This window comes from Tachypleus tridentatus, chromosome 7, assembly GCF_004210375.1.
Source record: "Tachypleus tridentatus isolate NWPU-2018 chromosome 7, ASM421037v1, whole genome shotgun sequence".
Classification (NCBI taxonomy): domain Eukaryota; kingdom Metazoa; phylum Arthropoda; class Merostomata; order Xiphosura; family Limulidae; genus Tachypleus; species Tachypleus tridentatus.
Genome location: NC_134831.1, coordinates 149,455,916 through 149,482,443, shown reverse-complemented (window position 1 = coordinate 149,482,443; position 26,528 = coordinate 149,455,916). Strand labels below are relative to the sequence as shown.

At 31.3% G+C, this 26,528-nt stretch overlaps 1 protein-coding gene across 2 annotated transcripts in view; it reads left to right on the top strand.

Annotated features, from left to right (window-relative positions):
• Nucleotides 1-3,273: 3,273 nt before the first annotated feature.
• LOC143256888 (5'-nucleotidase domain-containing protein 3-like) overlaps nt 3,274-26,528 on the top strand; it is a 37,003-nt gene continuing 13,748 nt past the window's right edge. The window contains exons 1-7 of one of the 2 annotated variants that reach the window (XM_076514705.1): nt 3,274-3,498; nt 7,230-7,405; nt 8,025-8,099; nt 9,024-9,079; nt 11,649-11,739; nt 16,544-16,672; nt 20,758-20,815. In XM_076514705.1, the coding sequence (XP_076370820.1) occupies nt 3,276-3,498; nt 7,230-7,405; nt 8,025-8,099; nt 9,024-9,079; nt 11,649-11,739; nt 16,544-16,672; nt 20,758-20,815 (808 nt within the window). In that variant the 5' untranslated portion in view covers nt 3,274-3,275. The remainder of the gene's footprint in view (nt 3,499-7,229; nt 7,406-8,024; nt 8,100-9,023; nt 9,080-11,648; nt 11,740-16,543; nt 16,673-20,757; nt 20,816-26,528) is intronic. The other variant, XM_076514706.1, reaches the window with a different exon arrangement.

Here is a 26,528-nt window from a genome sequence, read left to right as displayed (position 1 = left end):
CTAACGTTGTTTTCATTAGCCACAGTTGTGGCCACTATGAAAAATAAGTTGTCCACCCTTGGTATAGTTATTGTTGTTCGATTTCTTATTGACAGACTGATGGATCGTGCTCTATCGCACGTCCCTTTCATTTCAATTTTGTTAGGTTGTACTTACTTCTATCAGGTTTTGCATTTGTTTGAAGTTAAGCATAAAGTTACAGAATGAATTATCTGTGCTCTGCCCTCCACGGGTGTCGAAAAAAATGTAGTATAATAAGTCCACAGACATACCACTGTGCCACTTGGGGGCTTCTATTATGAATTAATTCATACCAAATTGAGACACAAGTTTCTGTTTGTTACTATATCAACAACACATAGTGAAATTAGGTTTTGTTTCTTTCTGAAAGCTTTTATTTTCTTTCTTCACCATTTTCGATTTATTTGGTTACTCTTAACGCCTCCCAGCCTCATTTTTTTCATCAGTCACTTTCGTTTGATTTTATGAGAAAATTTGGTGGATTAAAAACATTATTATTGGTAAGTGAGAAATTAATTTTGGTTACAAAGGCTAAGTGAGTAAATCCGAAGAAGATTGATACTGCTTATTTGTGTAAAAAAGAAACCAAGGCTGCAATGATAGTAACCAGTTTCAAGTAGTCTTAATGGTCTGTACATGGTAAAAATTTTTGTCTAAATAAAAGCAAAGCTTTATGATAAAAAACATTGATAAATGGAAAATGGGTAATATAAGGTACGAAGTTAAAACGTTGAGACGGCTCTTTTCAGTGCGAAGTCTAAAGACATTTTTTACATGTTAAACATTTGCCCTTTACACTTTTCTTTCAAACAAACACGTCGAACAAATCTGTTTTTTTCATATTATGATTATCATGCTTCGTAAACATAGGAATTCTTGAAGCTTCCAAGTCTGGTTTACGTAGAAATGGGGCCATTTTTTCTAATAAACTTTTAACCACTTCGCGCTGTTTAGAGACTGACCAAAAGACGGCCGCTTTATGACACTTTTCAAACCGAACGATTTCTTACGGCGAATTCGATAATAATAGTGACTTTATGTTTTCATTGCCTTTATGGTACGTCTTGTTTTACGGTGATCCAACATGTGCGAATCCAAGAACATCCCGTGTCTGCTAACTAACGAAGTTGAAAGGTACTTGAAACCTTAAGCTACTTATCGAAGGTGCACCATTTTAGCACAAGGATATGTTTGCGGTCTTATAACACTAAAAAGAGGGTTTCGATACCCATGGTGGAGAGAGCACAGATAGTTTATTGTGTAGCTATTTGCTTAACTACAAACAAACTTATCAGAGGAATTTTACATATGCGGTAAAGAAACCAAGGTAATATGTAACTGTCAGGTCATTCCATAAGTAATGTTTGAGAATTTAATACAGAAAGTGCATCATCATTTCTGTCTTTATAGTAAGCTTTAATGACTAAATATTGTAGTAGGACGTGTATAAAAATGTTCAAACAAATAAAAAGAAACAACCCAACTCCACTTTTTCAGATCATTAATCAAATAAATCCCTATAAAAATGAACGTATCTAAAGAGCACATTAGGCATATAATGCTTTATGCGTTTAAAAAAGGCAGTGGTGCAGCAGAAACTACACAAAACGTTCAAGCTATTTATGGTGCGGAGTCTCTCTATGAAAGAAAACGTTGAAGTTGATTTCAGAAGTTCAGATCAGGTGATTACAGCTCAAGTGATGCACCACTTTCAGGTCTTCCTGTTGAGTTTAATGATGTCTTGCTTCTGGCTACACTTGATGAAGATTGTGCTGTAACAGTTGAATAACTAGCACGGAAGCTTAATTCAACCCATTCAACAGTTCACCGTCATCTGCAACAGTTTGGAAAGGTGTCAAAACTTTGAAAATGGTTACTACATGATTTGACAGAAGCCAGCCTTAGAATAAGAGTGGACATTTGCACTTCTCTGCACTCTCGTGAATGTAACTTACCTTTGTGGGACAAGTTGGTGACTGGAGATGAAAAATGGATATTTTATAAAAATATTAAGTGCTGCAGACAATGGCTTAGTGCAGGCGCACAGCCTAAAATAGACCTCCACTCGAGGAAAGTTTTGTTACGCGTTTGGTGGGATATTGTTGGTGTGACCCACTTTTAGTTGCTACCACTCCATGTAACTATTACATCAGGCTTCTATTGTCAACAGTTAGAGCGCTTGAATGTTGCACTGAAAGAAACGAGGCCTGCTTTGATCAGTCGTAAAGGTGTTGTGTTACACCAGGATAGAGCACGGCCCCATACAGCAAGGATCACATCTGCAAAGATTGAAGAGCTAGACTTGGAGAAACGTTCACATCTTCCTTATTCTCCAGACCTTGCCCCATCTGATTATAATTTATTCCGAAATTTGAAGATCTGTCTTGATGGAAAACAGTTTGGAAGACATGAAGATGTCAAAACTACCCTCTCTACATTCTTTTCCTCCAAACCCCAAGAATTTTATAAATGTGGCATTCAGAAGCTTGTAAATCGTTTGAAGGAAGTAATTAGTAATAATGGAATATAAATTATTGATTAAATAACATTAAAAGCGTTTGAAATCCTTTCTCTTTTTCTGGACCTAAAATCGGGCATTACTTACGGGATAGAATCACAAGTGTTGAGGAGAGCCGAAATGGGCAGGTGGTTTTTCAACTGCAATCTGAGTCTCGCGGGTTCGAATCCCTGTTACACCAAATATGCCTACCCTTTCAGTTGTGAGGGCGGTATAATGTGATGGTCAATCACACTATTCGTTGGTAAAAGAATAGCCCAAGAGTTGGCGATGGGTGGTGATGACTAGCTGCCTTACCTCTAGTCTTTCACTGCTAAATTAGAGACAGCTAGCGCAGATAGTCCTCGTGTAGCTTTGTACGAAATTCAGAAACAAATAACTTTAGAGGAAGACGTTTTAAAAATATTCCGATATTCGTCTTTAGTCGTCCTCTACTTTTATGTTTCTACAACAGACAGTTGCTGTCTATTTCAGCAAAGTTGAAATATATTTCCCGATTTTTGTTACATTCGTGTAATATCACTTTGTGGAGTTTTTTTTAAGCTGGTAATATTTCTTTTAATAAAAAATAACATCTTTATAATGCTGATAATTTACTGGAGTTTATGTTTCATCTATCTTGTACACTAATAACCGAATAAAAGTGATTTATATTGCAAAATTAATTTACATATTTATATATTAATAATAATACCATATTTCCATGAGATAATATGTCAAAATTGTTTAAAGAAACATGGCGAGTAGCGTGTTTTGTGTGGTATTCCATAGTCTTTCTCGAGTTATTTTTCGAGAAAGCATCTTAATGTTGAAGCATGTTCCTACTAATTCGTTAGACAAGATAAATAAAAGTTTTGCAAGAGTTTTTGCGGTTAAAATGCATTACTCAACGTCATACGGGCAAAAAGATAAAAATGTTCTACTAGAAAAATATTTTAGCGCAAAAGAAGCCAGCGACGGTAAGGTGTTATGTTTAGAAGTGATAACTAGTACGTCACGGGTGTAATCTGATATTAGTATCATTAACAGTAACAGATGTAAGAATATAATAAAACCAAATAAATTGGGTGCTTCCAAATGGTGGACCTTTCTACTTCAGGGAGAAACTTTTTCAATTTTACTATTAGTAACAGTGATTGCTATTATAATTAATCCTTTGGGACAAGATAGTTATATTTATCATATCTAGAAAATTTCTCAATATCGCAAATCATACTTTACACGCTATAGCAAGGGAATATGAAACTGACATTCCAGCAGGGTGTCATTCAAATGTCAATTGTCACATCTTGCCACTGTGACTTAAAATCTGATCAATCATAGCAACCATACAAAATGTGCTACTCAACATCCAGCACATATAACATTGGGACAATATATGTTACAGCAATAACTTGTATCTCATCTCATGATGACAGGAAACCCACTTTAAGTTATAATATATCTCAAGATGGCTGGTATGAGTATTAATGCTTTTATTGAAATAAAGTAAAGAACAGCAGTTGCAAACTCCCTCTGTTCACTTGAAGATGACCAAGGAAGGTCAAAATATTGTTCTCTACTTTATTTTAATAAAAGTTTTCATATCCATATCAACTGTATTGGGATACATTATGTCAGCTAGTATGCAGACCATTTTACAAACGGTTGAAACTTTTAGAAGTGGAATTATATGAAACTTCTCATGATGCACTTGGAATTCATTTGTTTTGTTTGGTGAGCAAATTGGCCATTAACAAGGAAAATAAACGTGTCACCCTACATGAAAACTGTGGTGTTGCATTTTGCTACTGCAGCTTAGGATCGCCTTGGTTATGAGTTATGCATAGTACACTACACCCTTGAGTGTGTAGATTTGCTGGGGGTGTGCTGTATTGATTCTTCAAAAATATATGGTCCAGTAACAAACTACCTCTGAAACCACACTGTTATGTCATTTAGTATCATGGAGGTATGTAAGAAATCTTACATATGAATCAGTTTCAGACTGATAAAGCAGTGTCTAGTTCTTTGTCAGTCCATAAAGTATTAGTAGATCATTAGTCATTGACATCTATGGAGTTTTGTGAAGAACTCCAATATGAAATAAACACATTGACTTAAATCCTTTTTTTTTTTTTTTTGATTGAACATAATGCATTTACAAAGTTGTAAAGAACCTTGTAAAAAGTTGTAATTGACAAATCCAAACAATGAACTGTTGCACCCTTATTCATTTGTATTTGTTTATCTGCTATGGCATGGTTGACCTTAGTAGTACTTATTAGGTATTGATGGTGTACCTGTGACCTGACATATAACAAATATACCTTGTTTCTTCAAGTTTTTATCATGAATTTTTGCAGCAACACTTTAACAAGGTACTCTGCAGATGTTATTTACTTTTGTGGTATTACTTGAAAACTGTCTCAGTGTTGCATCTTTGATGTAATAATGTTTTACTAGCTCATGTCTTTGCATGCTTGTCTGTTTCATGTTGATAGAATGAGCTGCACTTTAATCAACATGCCTTTTTTTACCCATGGGAAATAAGCAAAATAAACCAGAGTGAGAACATGTGATATTAACACATGCATTATAATAATACTTGCATCACCACTGTGCAGTTTCACAGTTCTAAGTCATACAAGTTGTGAGGTGTGCTAAATTGAGAAACTTTCTTTATAATTATCCAGTATTATGAGATTTAGAGATCTTATACTTGTACACCTTCAATAGACTCAGCACATAGCCCAATGTGTCTTTGCTATAAGAAAACACAAACACACCTTAGCTTTAAAATTTTGATGTTAATTTTTTCATTCCTTTCACAAACCATCAAGTGTATAGGAAATTATAAATAGATAACTTTCTTAATTTGGTTAACTACAGTTAGGCACAGCAGTAGTAAGTTGTATAACTTAGTTACCCTAATTAATTGTTTTCTTAGTACCTTGCCTCACTCCTTGAAACTTGTGAATTGAAACATTTTCAGATTGTTTTTCCTCAGTGCTTGGCGTAAACTAATAAACATTGTATTAATATCTTCAGTTAACTTTAGCATTCTTTGATGTGAAGAATTGGTGAAGGTTATTTTTTTCTGCAGAAAAATAAACTGCATTTTGTAAATATAATGTAGTATAAACCATCATCAAAATTATTATATTCTTCTCTGAAATCATTAATTGTTAGTGTGAAACAAATATAAAAGAAAATATGTGAAACATGACCCTGTTAATGTAGTGTTAATAAAGACTAAATATTTATTCTAATCTTATCCATTTAAATGAGTGCAGAGTGTTGCAGTAGAAGAGGTAAGTATCAGAAAGTAATAACTTGTTTACAGCTTCATAAGTTCTTTATGAAAAAATAATCTTGATAATATTAAAATGATAAAAACTGATATTGTAAAGATGGATGTATACTGTATGGGGTTCATGTTTGAACATCTATAAAATTAACACTGCTCATCATAGAGCAACAGTTCTTGGTAGATTTACTAATGAAACCATGAGGAACACAAATATGTAGTCATCAGAGGGTGCTATCTGTGCATTGTGACAATCATTCATGCCAGTGATGACTTGCATCTTGTGGTTAATGTGATATACAGCTGAACAGATTTGTCTGATATTACTTTCTTATATTTTAACATTCTTCCTCAGTACACAAGTAGGTAGTATTAGACCATTCCTTGTACACACACTGTAACAAAGTTTTATTATACTCCTAATTTTAAGTCATTGTCCACTAATGTCTGATGAGATTACAACAATTTTGCAAAATTCAGCTAAAACAAAACTGAAAGTGTATATTGTTGGTCACCTGGGATCTGACCAAACCCCAACACAAGTGTATTCTTATAGTAGGCTATGGATTGAAAATACAATAAGCAGAATATTTACAACAATTATCAAACATAGTTTCTGTAAAATAGGGTATTATAATCAATCATCACTAAGAACACTTGTTGAGGAATGAGATGCACAAACATGCTTGCCAAAATAATGTTATAGACAAATAGAGACAAAAAAATATTGTACTACTTTGATGGATTATTCTCTATGACAGCCTATATAGTAAAATAATTGTTTAGAAGTTTTTTTTGTATGCTACAGGGCAAACTGCATGCATAGTGATGGTCAGTAATAGTATGGGTTCCACATGGACTCCAGATAAATATTAGATTATAGTTACATACCCCATCTGCCTGTTTTGAAAATAATGATGTCATATTGATCCAGCTTTTCAGCTGCACAATTACATGAACTGATTTAAAGTTTTAATAATTATGTAAATGTGGATTGCAGGTATGTTGATGAGGTTAGCAAAGGATTATAAAATAATTTAGTGTGAATATTTACAATACAATTGACCATCTGTAATGTTTAAACTGTCAGTAGTATTTTTCTACAGATGTAAAAGAAATTTATGATCAGCAGTAGTTCTTTAGGCCTCAAATCTTTAAGTTAAATTCTAAACAAAGATATTTTAGTGAAGAGTCTTAAAAATAAACTTAATATTTCAGTATGCCCTCAATTTATGAACAAGTTACAAGTCTAATGCAAACCTGATAATTTATTACAGTGTGTATTTTCTTTCTTAAAAACCTAGAGTTTCCGATGAGTGATGAGTTTGTAAGAACATACATATGGCAGCCAGTACGTTTATGACACATTTTAATCTCTTTTTTTTTTAATTATTTTTGTAGTTGAGTTACCTTATCCTGATGTTAATCCTCATGGAGTATTTGCAAATAATGAGCTTTGTCTTGCTGATATTGAAGTCTATGGATTTGACTATGATTACACATTAGCAGTGTATAAAGAATCCCTTCATTACTTAATTTATGATCTTGGTCGAGATTGGTTAATCAACAAGTTTAAGGTACTGGTAATATTTTCTCATCTCTTGTACATCTGTAACTAATAATACATAGATTTTATAGAAATTTAACTTGTGGGATGTTTTTATATGTGGTGTGTTTTGAGTTTAATATATTTTGATATTATTTTTGGATTGTTGAACAGCAAATAATTTACTGCTCATGACCTTCACAGTGTCATAAAATTCCAAATACACAGAGACCTACCACTAAATTTCTTCAACTTTTATTTATATTCTTATCTTATTTGAAAGCTAGGAATTTGCTGAAAGGTTTCAAATTTGATGGGTAGGGTAGACTAAATTTTCAGTAGTAAGGAGTAGCATGGTTTTAAGTTTCTCTGGTACGTGTAAAATACGTATTTTAATACAACTGGGAAAGAGCACAATCAACTTTTCTTGTATCTACTCTTCAAAATTTTTGTGGACTTGTAGTTGAGAATATATGGTCTGAATAAGTGTATCTATTACATAAATAGACCTTTGTTTACCATTGATGCAGTGTTTGTGTACTTAATTTTAATTTATGTACTTGTACAATACAAGTATTTAAAAATACGTTTTAAGCCAGGAATTTTTATGTCCCAAGTGCTTCACTTTTTTTTTTACCTTTTCTTGATAGTATCCCAAGGAGATAGGACAGCTTGAATATAGACCTGGTTTTGCAATCCGTGGACTTCATTATGACATTCATGAAGTAAGTGTCATAAAGATACTAATTATGGTGATTATATTTATAAGAACTATCTTTGTGTATATTTGTTTACATTTTGTGTGAGCATGGATATTTCTTACATTAAAATATTTTGCAGCATATTTTTGCTGTGGGAGTTGAGGAGGGTGTTAGCTGTCATGAGTTTGAACTTAAGATTCCATAGAAAGTGAACTTATGATAAAGTGTGATATTATAATAATATGTTAGTATTTTTAGATTACTCATTTGTTTAAATACTAACTTTTTAGTTTAAGCATAGTTTTAATTTTGTTGTATTCCTGCTAATGATCTGGAGATATGTGAACTCATTTAAATGCATGCAATATATATTTATTTATGCTCAAATGTACATATTTAGAATGACACAAACTTAATAGATGATGGTTTTTTTCACCATCAGTAAAGGTATGCACATTTTATATATGTGTGTATGACACAGAAGTCTAAAAAGTTAATCAAACATATGTTCAGTGAATATATAGAATAAAACTAACTGGATGATAAAAGGAGGTTCATGGTAAGATTTATGTAAAAGTCTTCATTAGGATAGATCAGATATGTAATAGAAAGGAGATAGGAGTGGAAGGTGTATTCTATTACTACTATCTCTAACTAATAATGCTTACCACTAATTCTCATAACATCAAAAGCTATTAATTGTTAGATGTGTTCTCTGTTTATGCTGTTATATTGTCCTGGTCAGATGATCATTTGCTGTCATAATACTTTAGTCTTTAACACTTGTAAGTTAATGCTGTTAATTGACTTCACAATTTCTGGGTTTTTTTCATTGTATGCAATCATTACACAAAATGATGTGGAGCAAACTATTTACTTCAAGGTCCTCTCTTGAAGGTTTGAGACAAAGCCAGTGTTTTCTAGCTTTCGTGAAACTTTTTTTTTCAGGGACTGTTGATGAAAATTGATTCTTTCCATCAAATTCAGTTTGGAAGTGTATACAGGTATGTTTTGTATTTATTTGCATATTATGCTCTTTCAGATTTTTCAGCTCTTTTCTTTTAGAAAAGATGAAGTCATTTATACAAAACGATACAGCATAGTATGGCTCCTGGCTGACTTGTATATGTAACACTGTGTGTAGTACTCATGAAAGAGTGTTAATAGTTTCAGGATTCTAGTTTGCACTAATCACACAAATGTTATTTTACTCTGAGTGAGAATTAATTTTATTTTATTTTTTACTACAGAGAATAAACTATTATTATTGTGAAAGTAAACCTATCAGTCATTCCTGAATTTTAAGATATTTTTTTAGATAAGTGTGTAATAGGGCTCAAATGCAAATAAAAGTGAAATTATTTTTGAAAAAGTAAGGAAATTCTTTTATATTAATACTGAAACAACCATGTTTTCAAACTTCAATTTTTTCAGTTATTTGAATTTTCTCTTTTTATCAGAATCCTTACATTTCACAGCATAAGTAATTAGGAAAGACTTACTATATGATAATAGATGTATCCAAGGAGATCAGATTTTGCAACATCCAGTTACACCGTAAAATGTTCAGCTGTGCATATAAATTTGTCACAGGTTTTGAAATTTGCATAAGTAAGTAAAGGAAACTGTTTTTGTTTATATGGTTATAGCTACAACCACAATCCTGATGTTTTATTGCACCCTTTTCAAGGTTTGCAGCAAAAGTTAAATATAATTAATACAATAAAACCTGTCTAAGCCAGCAGCTGCGTAGGGCGGAAACCTGTACAAGCCAGAAATATCAAAATTTTGCAGCATTATCATAAGATTTCTCTTATGAAAGGCCCTCTATATGGTGGAACCTGTGTAATGCAGACAGAACACCATCTTTCATCTACCTCATCTATCAACAAGTAGGATTAGAACCTGAATAAGGTAGAAAAAATGTTGTTGATTAAATATTAATTTCTTATTTAATTAATAATTTCTTTAAATATTAATAATTCTTGGACATTTTGTGACAGTAAGTATTGGTTAAATATATTCTGTTCTTTTCCTGCTGTTATTATTCTGGAGTTTGCTATTCGAAAGAACAGTTGACTGTATTTTTGATCACATTTGCTGATGGAAAACTAGAGAAACCATGGGTAATGGGTAAAAGTGAAAACTCACACTGTTTGAAAAATTTAAGGAAGAATCAACTTCCTGTGGAATAGAAAGCAAATAATAAAGCATGGATGACAAGTGTTATATTCAAGGAATTTTTGAACAAATTAAACAAAAGAATAGAACATGAAAATAGGAATATTTTATTTTTCCTAGATAATGTAACTTGTCACCCAAAAGCTCAACTTTCAAATGTTCATTTAGTCTTTCTACCTCCATGTACAACATCAGTTCTACATCCACTAGATAACAGAATTATACATTGTATAAAATTGAAGTATAGAAAATTGATGCTTCAGCATACTATTACAAACATGGACGACTGTAAGAGAGCATCTGAAATGAACATGAAAACTGATGTGTTAGATGCAATTGCATTTTTAAGTCATTCAATCAAATGCGTAATAAAATGCTTTTGAAACTGTGGATTTATTCTTGATAATAGTGGAGATTGTGAAGAAGTTATTTGTTATGATGATTCTAGCGAAATCTAAACTCTGATTGAGAAGATTGATGCAGATGATTCTGTGAACGTTGACAAGAATGTTTTAACAGAAACTTATGAAATTGATTTAAAATCTGTAATAGAATCACAAGATAGTAATAGTGTGAGAGATTCAGAAGATGGACAAAATGGAAAAGCTAGTGAGGAAATAGAAATTCCTACTTCATCGCAAGTGTTAAGTTATATTAACGCTAGCAAATTGTATGCAAAAATGAAGGGGAAAATGAACTTCATGAAAAAGCCGTAGAATTGGCATTCTCTTTTAACTGCATGAGAAAAGTAATAAAAAAAAATGAAACAGTTGAAATTGGACACTTTTTTCAAATAAATTTGATTAAGATTGTGTGTACTTATGTATGTTTTGAATGCCTATTTTGTTCTCATTCTAATAAATATAGCATAAACAGTACAATGACTTCATTCACAAACGTCTTGCTTCCCTTGAGTCAAGCAAGTATAATGTTCTGCTCAAAAATTATATATAATTAAGGAAATGTATGTTCACTGTTTAAGTCGGAAAACCTGCTTAAGCCGGAAATTTTACTTGGTCTCATGCAATTCTGCCTTAGACAGGTTTTACTGTAATGTAAAAACAAGTTATGCAGTTTTGTATTACTAAATAAAAACTTTTCAATATTAAAAAATAAATCAAATATACCAAGTTAAAATTGTAACATATTACTTTTATAATGTTCTTAAAATTTAAATTCCTATACAAATTATATACAGCATCTTGCACCTTTTTTATGAATGGATAACTTTTAAGAAATTTCTGAACAAGGTTTCTGTGAAGTTAAGCATATGTTATAAAGTTGCCTATGTTATATTTTTATTTTTAGTACAAAATATACTCATTCAGAAATGTTTTGTTGTATGCTAAGTAAAAACTGATGCTAACTTTTTAATTATTTTTGTCTTTATAGAGGACTAACCCCAATCCCTGATGAAGAAGTGTCAAGAATTTATGGTGGTACTTACATTCCACAGAATCTGATAAGAGGAACTGGATCTGAGGTGAACTATATTCAAACTTGGATTGTTGTAAAATAAACAGTTCAAATACTGATCTGATTTTTTTTCATTAATACAATTTCTTTAAAATAGTTACATGTCCCTTGATACCATGATTCTCTAATGATGTATAAATGTGTGAGAAGTTTATTCAGCTCCTTCTCTCCCTGTACTCAGAAACTGTCAAACAACTGTACAAACTTTTTTCATCCATGATAAGATGGATCCAAACTTAATGACTATTTATGTGAACCCTTCTATACTAAGTTGCAAGTGACTTACTTCTCACATCAACTTATATCTCTCAAAATTATACTTCTCAGTTGAGCATATTATATGTTTTATTATCAAATGTGTCTTTTTATCTACAATAACACGTTTGCTGAATTTCTGTAAACACACAGTGGGAGACAAAAGTTATACGTGTTTGAATGTGTATTGTTTCTCTTTTGCTTTTTTGTTTTCTCTAATAATTTACCTAATATCATTACTAACTCTATTAATACGAGCTGGGCTGATTTGATCAACCACATGACCTCTTTGTACTTGTTTAAAGTCTTTTTAGATTTAATACTTCTAACTTTCAACGTAACATGTATCTTCACAAAATTTGCAAACATCATATTTTTTAGTGAAGCATTTTTAATAAAATAAAATAAAGATTTGGCCATGAATATATTGAGTATTTGTTTTGAATAGTCCATTTTTAAATTAATTTTTTTGTTAAAATTAAAAATGCTTTTTCTCATCTCACAGATCTCAACTTTTTTGTGTGTGTAATATTTAAAACAGGGATGGTGTACCTTTTTGAGAGTGTGTGCCCAAATTAGGGAGAAACTTATAAAAATTATCTTCATGTCCATGGTAATTTTTAGCAGTAGATTATCATTTATTAATATTCTGAATTATTTTAAATGAAACAACTTTAGGAGTTACATGTTATTAATAACTATAATAATTCACAAGAAATAAAATAAATGAAGTAGTAACAATAATAATGGATTTTTTTTTAAGGAAAAAGGAATCCTCTTGTTTAATTATGTTTATTTATTGTTTTACTATAAACAGAAACCATTTTGTGAAATGATAAGCTTTGGTTCATATTATGTAACATTAAAAAAATAAAAAACCAAGGAAAGTAAAGTAAGCATATTTTATTCTTAGTTAGACTGTTGCACCAAAGAGGACACATATTTTATATCAGGTTTGTATTTGCTTGTTTTGAGAGCTATGCATGCAGCACTACTAGTTTCAACAGCATGTCTGTTCCTATAATTACACTTTACAAAATTCATCACTGAAAATAATAACTCGCATAAATACGTTGATGGAAATATTGTTACTACTGCCATTGTGACACTTTTCAAACAGTCAAAAGTTTCTGGAATAGAATTCCAGAGTTTCAAAACCTCATTTTCTGCACTTTTCTTGTCACTAACCGATTTCTTTCAATATTTTCTAGTTTGGCTATCATGTTGACAAATATATGCCTCCAAATTGAGCTGCTTTGTAAATCAATCAGTTGCATCTCAAAATTATTTAAGTCAATTCACTACAACATTTCCAAATTCAGTTTGTTTGATGTTACACTGCAAAATTCATAAAGTGTGCATGACAAATAAAAAATTCATGGAAATGAATTTTAAAATCTGTCATGTTTTTTAGGTTTGGGAAATATTTAAAAGTGCCATTGTAAACATCATATTTAAAAATGTTCAGTTTGATTTCAAAAGCTTTTATGTTATCAAACATAACATCAAGTGTTTTGCCAGATCCCTGCAGTTTGGTGTTCAAGTCATTTAAATGTGAGGAGTAATCTGTGAAAAACATCAGTCTACAGATCCACACAAGAGAAGAAAATTTTTTTATTTGTCAAAAACAGACAAATTTCATCAAAACACTCAACAAATCGCTTAAGAGCAGAACCTTTACTTAGCTAATGAGCATTGTTGTACATAAATAGTCCTGTCTACACCAGTTTTGCCTCTCACAGTAAATTCTGAAATTGTATTTTTTCAAAGCATATGCAAAAATAAAATTAACTACCTTGGTTACAATTTCCACCACTTTTTCAAGCTCTGTAAGGCCAGCTTTTGCACACAAAACTTCCTCTTGTATAATACAATAAAAGCCTTCCAGTGGATGTCCAACATATTTTGTAAACAAATTTGCAAAACCTGCTTCTTTACCAATCATGCTGAGTGTATCATCCATAGTGATGGAAACTGTTTTTGAAAGATCATCCTGTTGATCGGATAATTAATTTATTACTGCCTTACATGTTTCAGCTCCTATGGTATTTTCATGTAATGTCACCAAGTTAACCAGTTCTTTGCAGATTTTATCACCCCTACAAAATCGAGCAATAGTGGCTAGTCTAACTGATGATGTAGCATTAGTGCTCTCATCAAGACAAATGGAAAGGAATTTACTTGAACCAATATCTTTGGTCAGTTGTTCTACTTTGTTTGTTTCCATCTTTAATATTTTATCTTTTACTGTGTTTCTACTCACTGGCAATTCCTTAATGTGCTGAATAAATTTTTAATTTTCTGGAAAACCATCAAAATGGAGAGGAGCACATTCTAGCCATGGTTCTTTAATATACTCCCCATCACTAAGTAGTATTCCATGTTGATCAATAATCTTTGAAATTTAAAAACTAGCAGCAACTAAGCTGGAACTACCTGAAACAAATTTCATCAAAACATTTTACTGCATGTTGTTGTTGCTGACTTTTTAAGAAATCTGTTCTTTTTGTTCTTGCTCACTCTTATCACAAAGCCATTTATGAACCTTTTCTTATTATTGTTATTTATTTTAACTAATATAAAAGGATCCCTTTTTTTACATTTTAGTTACTTTTATAGTTATACATAAAGAATGAACATGAAAAACAAAATAATGAAGTACTTAACTCAATCTCCTTTTTTCTTGCTGTTGATTGTCAAAGAGAGTTAACCCTAATTTTTAATTGTAATGTACTGAATAATTTATATTTGGTTAAATAATGCACCAAACAATATTAACTAAAAAGTAAACACATTTCCTTACCTCTCAAAATTTTTCTGGCTTTCTAACTCTGTGACAAGAATTGTTACAAATTCATCCAAGCTGGTCATTAACTTTCTCACAGGTACAATGCTGGTACTCTTAAGTGAAATTGGCATTTAACCATTCAAAACATAATGTCATACATGTCATTTGATAGATGAAAACCTTGCCTTCCTATTGGTTATAGTTAATATATAATTAAACCTAAGGTAGAACCATTAACGAGTTTTGAATGAGAAAATGTAGCAGGAAGGGTCTGATTTTCTCTTTGATCGCTCTGTAAGTAAACAAAATCGAAGACTAAAAGATATAGTTTGTATAAGGAATGACAATTTTATAGAAAGTAATGTACATTTAAATCTATATTTTTTTCAAGAAGAAGTAGGTAAAATAGGAAAGATGGCATGTTAAGAGAAAATATGCCACACCAGGGGAAATTTAGAATCTTTTTAATATTGCTATGTAGAATTAAGAATTTAAAACTTATATACTGTTAAAATATAGATCATTAGCTAAGATTTTATGCTATTCTAACTGATGTAACATAGACAAAAATTGCTTAATAAGCTTTTAAATGTAACACTAAAACCTTGTGACATGCATAATAACATATGCTCATGGTGATATGGTTAAACTGTTATCTTAAATCCGTTTAAAATGTGGTGCTTCATTTTTGTCTGACTCTGTATTGTTAAAAGTTATGTTTGTGTAATTTAGTACTTAAATTTACTGTGTTGTATGTAGACCAGGCATAGCTTGTGGTTAGCATACTTGAACTGTGAAAATACTCTCCTTGTGATGGAGCTCTTAACATAACGTAAGAATGACAGACAAATTACATTACTCATTCAACCAAGTGTAGTTCAAGAACTGGTGGTGGATACTGTTATCTAGCTGACTTTTTTCAATTCAAAATTAGGAATGACTTTGAGCAGATAGATACCCCTTATATAGCTTTATATAGAAATTCTGAACAAACAAACAAGTTTTATGGTTTTTTTTTAAGGCTGTATTGAAAATTTGTGTTTTGCAGTTGTTGTTTTTTGTGAAAGTATTTGACATTACTTCATTTTAATAGTTTTCCTGTTGTAATTTCAGTATTTCAGCCATTAAGTTTTTGTTTGTATAGAGATAAACAAAATTTCTCATATCTTGAAATTCTGACTTTGCTAAAATTACAAATTTGCGTAGAAAGATTGAATGGAAAGAAAAAACAAACTTGATAGATAAATGCAGAAAACAATTACTGCAATGAGTAGAACACTGAATTTTGTGGGGAAAGTATTTTATGTGATTGCAAACCATTGTTGTGTGTTTGAATTTTGTCTATCATGTTTTATTTCATAGAAAAAAGGTGACACGTTTGTTGATCCACATGTCTGAAAGTACTGTACTCACTCCTCTTACACAAATACATATGTAAATAGTATAATAAATATATATATAACTAAGATTTTCTTTTTTTGACAGTGATAATAAACATCAATGTTTTTATACATTCAAATGTGTATGTACATGGCTACATAGAAAGATAGACTTATATAAACTAACAAGCACACACTTGGTGACAGTTTTATTAGCCTTCAAGCATTAGTAACAAATATGCTTTTAATGCTGTGTAATACTTTTCAATTTCTGAATAATTCTAAATGCTTTCCAAAAAATGGTGCTTTGAATATCATTAGCTTACATTACTTAATGAAATCTGTGTTGGCTATTTAAATATATGGTTGATATATTCTCTGTTTTTCAGCCTAGCCGGATGAAGCAGTTAAATGATCTGTTTTCTGTTCCAGAGATATGTTTGCTTTCCAATGTCACAGAGTATTTTGAAAAACATAATATAGCATATCACCCTGAAATCCTTTTTAATGATATTCAAGTAAGGAATGAAATTTTTTGTTTTATAATCAGATTAAATATCATGTATATTTTCACTTGAAAAATAAAATTTCTAAGTTTAAAAGATAAAATATTTTTAAATATTTCAGTGAAATTTAATATAAATTTTTCTTGATAAAAAATAAAAATTGATAAAACTTCATTAATGAATAATAATTTGCCTAGAGGCCCCAGATAATCTCAGAGAGTTGTGCAGTATATTTGGTAACAACTTGTCCATACAATTACTTTGCCTCTGACAATCTCTGTGGTTTGTACCTGCAGATGTTGAAAGCCATGACTCTCTTGTTGTAACTGAATTGAATGAGATGATTTGCAAGCATAAGTGACCCTTCTTTGGAGAGTTACATTACAGTCTTCTGATAATGATTCACCTACATTTAGAAATATGGTGCAAAGCAGTATCATATTTAGTATGCATTCAGATGTAAACAAATATGTGCCTTAAGACAGTTGTAAATAAAGTTATACATTAGATGATTCACAAAAAAAAGGGCAATAAGGAATGTAATACTTTATGTAAAGGAGAATTTATCTTAAGTATGTGAAATAAGTTTCAAAAAGAATCTACATCAGCCTCATGTAGTCTGACATCATACTATTAGAGTATGTATCAAGACTACTACTTGTGATGTACTTTTGTTTTACTGACATAACCTTAATCAATTGATAATGAAAAAGTATCAGGTTGGATATGTACTGATTTCTTACAAGGAATATTTAAAAGCTAAAGTCATGTTTAAAGATTGGGCTAAACTAAAGATATCTATTCATTAATGTGGTGAAACATATTCTTCATGTCACTGTATATATGATATTTTACTTTCTTCTGAGGAGAAGGTTTATTGAAATTCACTTGATGAATGGAAGAGGTTTTGTGCTTTTGAGGATAATCACAATTTTAAGCATTGTATTTGTCAATGTATATGTAATGTAGAAAACAGAGTTAGGGACACTTTTAAATAATCAAATTTTGATCCTCAAATATAAAAAGTATTTTTTTTTCTAAATAAGTATTTTTGTTATTAATCCTATTAGATAATTCTATGCTTTGTTTTAATTCCTCTGTGCAACTAATTAGAATCATAATCATTGGATGAAGAAATTTGTATAAAAATGTAGTAGATGAAACAGGGTCAAAATGTTACTTCAACTGAAAGATTTATTTTGAAATACTTTAAGGCATTTGTAATGTACAACCTCTACTATATCTAATTCAATTAAAATATTATTCCTATTTTTAACCAAATAGTATAACAGTTGGTCAGTATAAATATTCATTATTATTCCAATTTGTTCTACAAAATAACACTATATTTATAGTTATCTGACAGCATGAATTGCTTTTCACTCTGGGTATATTCTTTTGGAGATGGTTGTGAGTATCATAGGTATGATAAAATTGTGTTAATTCAGCCTTATTTACACTTGGTGAAGTGAGCAATAATTTATTTTAATGTTTCACTATTTTTACAATTGTAGTATTGTAAATTTCTCAGTTTTTAGCTGAAATAAATTTATTATTAAAAATTGTAAGTAACTGATAATTAGTATTGCACTTTATCACATTTGTAGGGAGGGTTTAACAATATAAAATAATCATGGGAGAGGCAGCCCTGTTTTTATTCAGTCTCTCATAAAATTCATGCTTCTCACCTCTCCCCTCAAAAATTAATTATAAAAGTGAAAATGAATCAAATCATCACTATTCTAGTTGTGAGCGACCAACCTTCTCAAGTGCAATTAAGAAATCTGACGTTTTATTGGCAGACTTTTATTTCTTTCAACATAAGCTCGGTCCCTGGGACCAACTTCATAACAATTTTGTGTTTGTTATAGTTTTCCTGCCAGTACTTTGAATTTGTTAAGTGTATATTAATGAAATTTGGTATATTAACAGTAAACATTACAATGCTGTCATACACAAAATATCAATTTTTTTTATTAAGTCTTACCTTTTTTTTCTTTTGTATATTGTCTCCCTAAAATAAAAGTAATATTTTTTAAGATTGAAAATACATTTATGCATCCGAAATTTTTCAGATGCAAAATTCTTATAATATCTATACAGTTATCAAACATTTTGTAAGAAAAATCTTTATATTTTATTTGTTATTTTCACTTACAAATTTCTGTATAGATTCAGTTGATTTGAATGATGGTATAAACACCATAAAAAATTAGAAAATATAAATTATACCTTTTAAATTCTAGAAGAACAACAGCTTATAACACAAAAACGTAAGTGCTTATATTAAATAGCTTAAATCTCATAACATTATTGACTATATATATATTATTTTTATTATATCAACTTTTCAGCCATGTTTGGTTAATAAAACAGAAGTTATGATGACATGACACATCTGCACATATGTTACATATACAATAATATAAAACTGATGTTTAATCTTTACAAAGTGAACTGTCTTTAATGTGTTTTAGAAAACTAGGATTTTTAAAAATACAATCACATTTTGATGGTTATATATTATATATTTAAATAGACTATAACTATTCAGAAATATGCTCTTAAAGTTATCTTTCTTGGAATATAAAACAATAAATAAAGAAGTAAAGTAAGCAATTGTCATTTCTAGTTGTAAGCCTTATACTCAGTTTTTGTTTGTTGTAGGTTAGTAAGTCTTAAAATTTTGCACATGGATGATATGAAATTAAATAATATTTTTTAGGTTTTATAAATACAGTTAAATAACCAATAAATTCATAAATTACTATATCAACACCACATAATTCCACTATACTTTATCAAGCTTAAGAACTAAGCTGTATTTTGATTTACAAAATATGAAAATTTGAGACAACTAAAAACACAAGCTACCTCCTTGAAATTTTTCTTCAAAAGAATGGGATAACATTGTAACACTTTAAAATGCCTGAAAAAGCCATTAAAAGGACATTCTGAGGTTTTGACTGGATATTCACATGTTGTATATTGAAGTAAGTGTATACGAGAAACCATTTTCAAAAATTGAAAGAAGTGAATGGGACCACTGTGTTTGATTAAGTACATGAACAATATCTCTGCAAATAGAAGATATATGAAGTTATTCTAGGTTGTCAATATCTGTAATTTGAGTTCATAATTCATATGAAGTTATTGACTTTATATTTTGACATCACAAACATTTAATTTGAGTACTGCATTCAACATACCACATGATACATAAAAAATCAATTTTTAAGTGTTTTTTTTAATATTTTGTTTCAAATTAAGAAATTGAATAATGTATTATACCAAAATTTGAATTATAATCTACAGTTTTATACCAAACTTATTGATGTTAGTTTATGAAATAGTAGTTAAATAAAATTTTGAATGACATAGCCTTTGACCCATGACCCTTCTAAAAAGGGTTACATTCTTGAAATTGATAAATTGCAATCATGATATTCTTTAGTTTCTGTTTATTATGCTGTAATCATTTGGTAATTTGATGAACTGTTATTTGAAAAATCAATTAAGCCTTTGGTTATAGAGGAAATATTTTAATGCCAAAGAAACATTTGTTTACTGAACAGTATAAATTTCAAACCTTTTTTTATTACAATTTAATTCCAATTAAATTTTCTTTTAAATAGGCCATTTTAATTTTCCATAAATTTTATTATAAAAAAAACTGCATCTTTATTTGTAAGCCTGTAAAAATATTTCAGCCCCCAAAGACTGATGATGCATTTCTTTTTGGTTCTGGAATAATTTGGTTTGTTTAATTCTGGTGTATCATGGTTAGTGTAAAGACTGAAAATTGACTGCTTTGTGAGTAACTGTAATTGTTCAGGTTGGATACACTGATATAAATATATTGCAACTATACATACAATATAAGTACTGCAGTGCAAAATCTAGCACCAAAATGTGGGCAACCAGTGAATTGTGATGACTGATCAAAATACAGAAAAAGAATGTGTTGTTTGTGGTGGAAAGAGGAGTATTCTTAACATAATCTAATTTTGTTTTGAAGGTTATTGTTTTTACATATATATATATTTTTTTAAAGGAATTTCAGTTACTGATGTGATATCAACTATTTCTTTCAACAGAATGCTGTGCAAAGTATCCATCCTGTTATTCATGATAAACTGGATGAGGGCTGTATAGGTAAGAAGTGTAAAGTATGTTGTATAGATTTTTATAAGATAATGGACTTACAAAGAGATTTAAATACAAATGAAGAGCTTTTCACATTTGTTAAGGCTAGTGACCATTGTATCTTTTTTTTAATTTTAACCAAAATTTGTGGGGTGCAATTTGAAACAACTCTCTTCATGAGCATCTTTTCCTGTGCATGTCATGAGATTTAACAAGCTACATTCAAAGTGCAATTAAACTTGTTACAGAGCATTCAAATAGAAAACCAGATCCCTTTTGCCATGCCCACCTGTTACATCCTCTTATTTAGAAATTGCCATTAGCTCTCTCTCTAACATTCAATATTATATTATTTATAACTATTACAAAGTCAAAGTTATCAAGTGATGTATCAAATTGTCTTCTGTACAGAGAATTGCCAATTTTGCTTTTAGTTAAATTTTATTCCTACAAAAAAACACAATTAATATTTAATGGTTCTTGTCACATAGTTAGAAAGCTAGAAAAATACTGATAGTTATGAGACATTGTCTGTTTCTTGCTTATTATTATTTTGTGCTCTTTGGTGTAGTATTTACTTAAAACTGTATGTAATACAGTACTGCCATTGGTATTAAAAAAAAGTAGGGTTAAATTAGTTGTGTAATAAAAATTATAATGGCACATGTAATAGCTACACACAGTTCAAATGGCAATAAAACAATAAAATTTAAGTATTGAGTATTATGTTACACATTTAAAGCTGGTTAGGATAAATAAATATAATTTTAAGTTACAATATGAAGTAACTCTATAAAAACAAAAAGGTTATTTTAATTTCTTTTAGTGGTTATGAGGTCAGTCAAGCTGACCAACCTTGTATATACTTAGTGTAGAGAAAATGACAGATAAAATCTCAAGTTTTACTGAAAATAAAAGATATTTGTTTTGGAGGTTTTAGAGATTATACAAAAGAAATCTGAAACTTTTGAGATAAAGAAAAGTACTTTTAACCTTAAGGTGGAAATCTCTTTATGATTGGAATAGCAAAAATAAAAAAGGCCTTATATATATTTATTAACAAATCTTTAGTAAAATACTTCATTACAAAATCTGATATTGTGTACAAAAGATGTATAACATTTACTAAAAGTCTACTAAATTTTGTAAAGCTACACTTACTGTGTCAAAAGCTATAGTGTGAAAACTATAACAGAGAGAAAGTGGCTACAAGGTCAACCAGTCCATTTAACCTTGTAACAAGAGAGTTAATTTAGATATCTCTGTATATAATTTTAATTTAAAAATTTGATATGATACCTTACTTCTCATATATTAGTATTTTTTGATATACTCTATTTGTATAATTTTTGCTCTCAACTAAACTTTCGTGTTTCCATGTGGTATTACAGCACATATATGAGCATACGACAACTCTCCACCAATATGAGTGTGATGCACCCTGCTAATTTAGTTGACTCCTACTGTACTAATTATTAAATCATCACTTCTTTATTTAACACTCCCATGCAATGTGTTACCTCTTTTTGTGCTCAAAACATTTTCTGATATAGGTGATTTTTTTTAAGTAGAAGTATCTACAAAGACATTACATATTATTGGTTATGTATAAAACCAATAATATAGAGGGTGTTATTCTTCCTTCTTCTCACCCTAGTCTCCATCTGTTTTCAAATGCCCCTTAAGAAGGTGAGTGAGGCAGTGGGAATATTTCAACTCTCAAGTGAATTTGAATCAGTAGTCACACAACAGTTGTACCATCATATCCATCTCTTATAATTTTACTGGTTTGTTGAGTTTTTGTTCAGATCATTTTCATGTGATGGCTCATGGATGTTGAGTGATGATACATACAGCCACATCTACTGTTGTTTCCTATATCAGTCACCAGAGTGACACTCAGTGTTACCAACTATATGTCAACTTTCTTGACCTTTTCCAGGCTCATTCTGTACAAGTATCTCCTATAGATTGTTATATTCTGGAAACCCTGAGCCTTATCACAGATTGTCTCTTGAGGTCTGATAGGATACTACCTACAGAGTGGCCTCTCACTTCTCTTCTAAATGTTTTTGCCAATAACCTTAACACCATAATTATTCTTTTTTGGTCCCTTTAACCTCAGCTGTAGATGTATTCATAACTGGTCCAACAGTTTTCTATGCTCACCCTTCTAGTCATCTTTTCCCTAGTATGCTTTCCCTCATTCAAAACACTATTGAATCCTCCTGACAGCCTCTTAAAGGCCAGTTTAGTCTTGATTTCCTTTATTTACCATTCTGTTACTCTATATTTCATCCTTACTTCTCCTTCTATCTGACAGTAGTGTCACTGTAGCATTATGTGTGGGTTTTGTCTGTTTTTTTGTGGAATGTTTTACTCTCTTTTTTTGTAGCCTTCCTTCTCTCTTGTTCTGTTTGTTTTTCCTCCCTCCTTATCTGTCCAGAAATATGACACACATTCTGAAGTTGGTTTCTGCTTCATATTTTCTTCCCATCCTGCATCTTTATCCTATGTCTTTCTGAATTTTTACATTGCTGTTTGACCAAGGTCTGTTGCTTTTGGCCATTGCTGGTTATAGGCCAGTTCTACCTAATACTTTCATGTTTTTCCATTATTTGGTATTCTCTTCAACTGATCTTCTGTACTCTTTCATTCTTTTTGTCACCTTCATTCCTCTCATCTTGCATTCCTTCCAGGTTCAGACATAAATGTTTTTCATGTCCTTATTCCTCCTTTCTCTGAACCTTTAGTCTCTTGTTCCTTGTGGTCATAGTAGATCTGATGTGTATGCTACTGATGCTTCCTGTATTCTTGTCTGTCATTCTTATACTTGTCATTATCTTGTTTATGCTTTTCTCCCTCATGTATTGTTGGCTCATGAAATGGCCAGTGTGTTAATTCCTATTTCTCTACATTCCATTTCTCACTTTTATTCTCATTCTGATCCAGATTGTTTGTTCTGTCCCATCCATGCAGTTCATTGTTATTTGGTCTGCACTGCTACTTTTCTTAGTTCACATTACTGTCCATTTATTCTTTGGAATTCCTCATTGCCTGAGACATCTCTCCCATTATCCTCATGGGAAAGTTACAGCAGCCCACCTATCCAGCCTATGCTTCATCAGATGTAGATTCATGTTGACTTTCTCAGGTATCCTCTCACCACATCTGGCTGCTCATTTCCATCATCCATTGAAAGAGATTGTGTAGACATTCCAACACTTTTGGTGCATATTACCTTTATCATCTGGCCATCTTTCCTTCAGGATGTTATCTTCCCATCATCGTTCAACATAAACCTTACTAGCTCTAACTGGGTAGCTTCTTTGTCTTTCTCACATTTCAAGGAGCCCTATTCTAAGTTTCAGAATCCTGCTGAGTGGCAGGCAGTCTGTCATAGTATATTTATATTTAAATCCACACTATGTGGCCATTTGGGTCTCAACTGCACACTGATGAGATGGTTTGTTCTGCAAAACCACTAGAGGTTTCCTTGCAGTATGTAAGGTATGATAAAAAAGTTCTAGGACTTTTATTCCAAAGATTAATGTACATACATCAGCATTATATGCTATTCCTTTCAAAGTAATCTCCCCCAGGTGATACATACTTATTTTAACATTCCTGCCATTTTTGGAAGCAGTGCTAGAAGTCTTCAACTGTTATGCAACTAAGTTCTGGTATCACATTATTATGGATGGTTGGAATGTCATCATATCTCTTTCCTTTCAATTTAATTTTGATTTTTGGGAACAGAAAAAAAATCACACTGGACAAGATTGGGAGAATATGGGAGATGTAGTATCACAGGAATGTTTTTTCTGCCAAAAATTCTTGAACAGACACAGCAGTATGTGAAGGCATGCTGTCATGATGAAGAAACTAATGACCATTCTTCCACAGCTTGCAGCAGTTTCTTCTGACTTTCTCCCTCAGATAAATTAAGATTTTTTCATAAAAGGCCTGGTTAATTGTCTGGCCATGAGGTATGAATTCATGATAAACAATACCTTGAACATCAATAAATACAATTAACATTGTCTTCACAATTGATTGGGACTGTTGTGCCTTCTTTGGATATGATGTTGATAGAGACTTCCACTGGGATGACTGGAGTTTCATTTCAGGGTCATACCATGACTCATCATCAGTAATAATGATGTTGATGAAATTAGGAATAATTTCTAGCCTTCTTTTCAGATCTTCGCACACTTGTCAATGTCAACGGTGAAACTTTGTCATCACCCTTGGATCAAATTTTGCAGACACTTGACACGTGCAGAGTTTTTCAGTTAAAATTGCCTGGCACGATCCAAAGGAAATGTCCAGTTCATCAGTAAATTCATGGATAGTTAATTGTTGACCACTTTGAATTTTTGCTTTTAACTTAGCAACTGTTTCATCAGTGGACAATGTCAACTGTTGCCCAGAACATGGGTCATCCTTGACTGATTCTTGGTCATCTTGGAAGTGTTTTATCCACTTAAGCAATCATCATCAAAGGCAGTTCTTAACATTTCGAAGATTTCTGTTCCTCCTTTACCATTTTTCACACAAAATTTGATGCAAACACATTGCTTTTCCATTTTTATTACGACAAGGGCAAGGTATACGTCTGTCTTTGAACACATTTTTCACAATACTGGTATAAGGTCCTTTGGCTGGCTTTCCCTCATTCTACTGCTGCCTGAATATCTGTTCTTGGGCAGTCCAGTATTGGTTGCCAGAGCACCATCCAACATAAATTCTCTCAGGGTTAGTAGGGACCCTCCTCCTATCATGGACTGGAAGGAAAATTCCCCATGCTGCCTGGTTTTGGACTGGAGTTCATTTGCCACATACAGTCAAGTGTACCCTATGCATATTATGCCATTAAGTATGTCCATTTTTCATCAAAGTTTCTTGATTTTCTTCTTTTCTGCTCATCTTGCTGATACGTGTCTTCACTATGGGAAGAGTATACCCTGGTACAGAAGAAGTGCAGTCTTCCATGGGTGTACCTTTATTCTTTCATGGTTTAGAGTGTCATACTCCATAGGGTTCTCTTTGAGGACTTTTCAAAGGGGGCTTATCTAGATAACTTTTTACACCAGTCTCTCTACCACATCAATGTGACATTCTAGCTAATATATAAATGAAGATAAGATTTTGTAAAATACTTACCACTTTTCACATTTTCCACCCATCCTCTGTACTTCCAGTTCATCTTTTTATGCCTAATCTCAAAATTATGATTGAATAATTAGTATAAAAGGAGTCAGCTGTGGTAAGAGGGTATGTTGTACTCCTGGTGATGGAAGATTGTCACATGCTAATTTGCATACTACAGTGTAGCAATACCATGTGGAAGCATGTAAGTTTAGGTTTGGACCTTAAGGCCAATAGTGAGCAAAACATAGTGAATATAGAGGGAGCTTAAAATCAAGGAAAGCTATTATGTAGGGGGATGTAAGTAGCTATCAGAAATGCATTTTCTCTGTTTGATAATATTAATTTGTGGGAATAAGAGAAGATATGATTCCAATCTAGAACACTTACAAGAATTTATTATAGCTAAATTAGGTCAAACAAAACAACTTTGTAACAGTGTAGTAACACTTTTGATACAAAAATACTTTTTTTTTTTTTCACACACCTTGCAGTCAGTGCAATTACATGTTATTAAATCTTCAGTTTTCATTTGCATCTGTTTTTTGTTTCCTTCATATTCACTTATCCT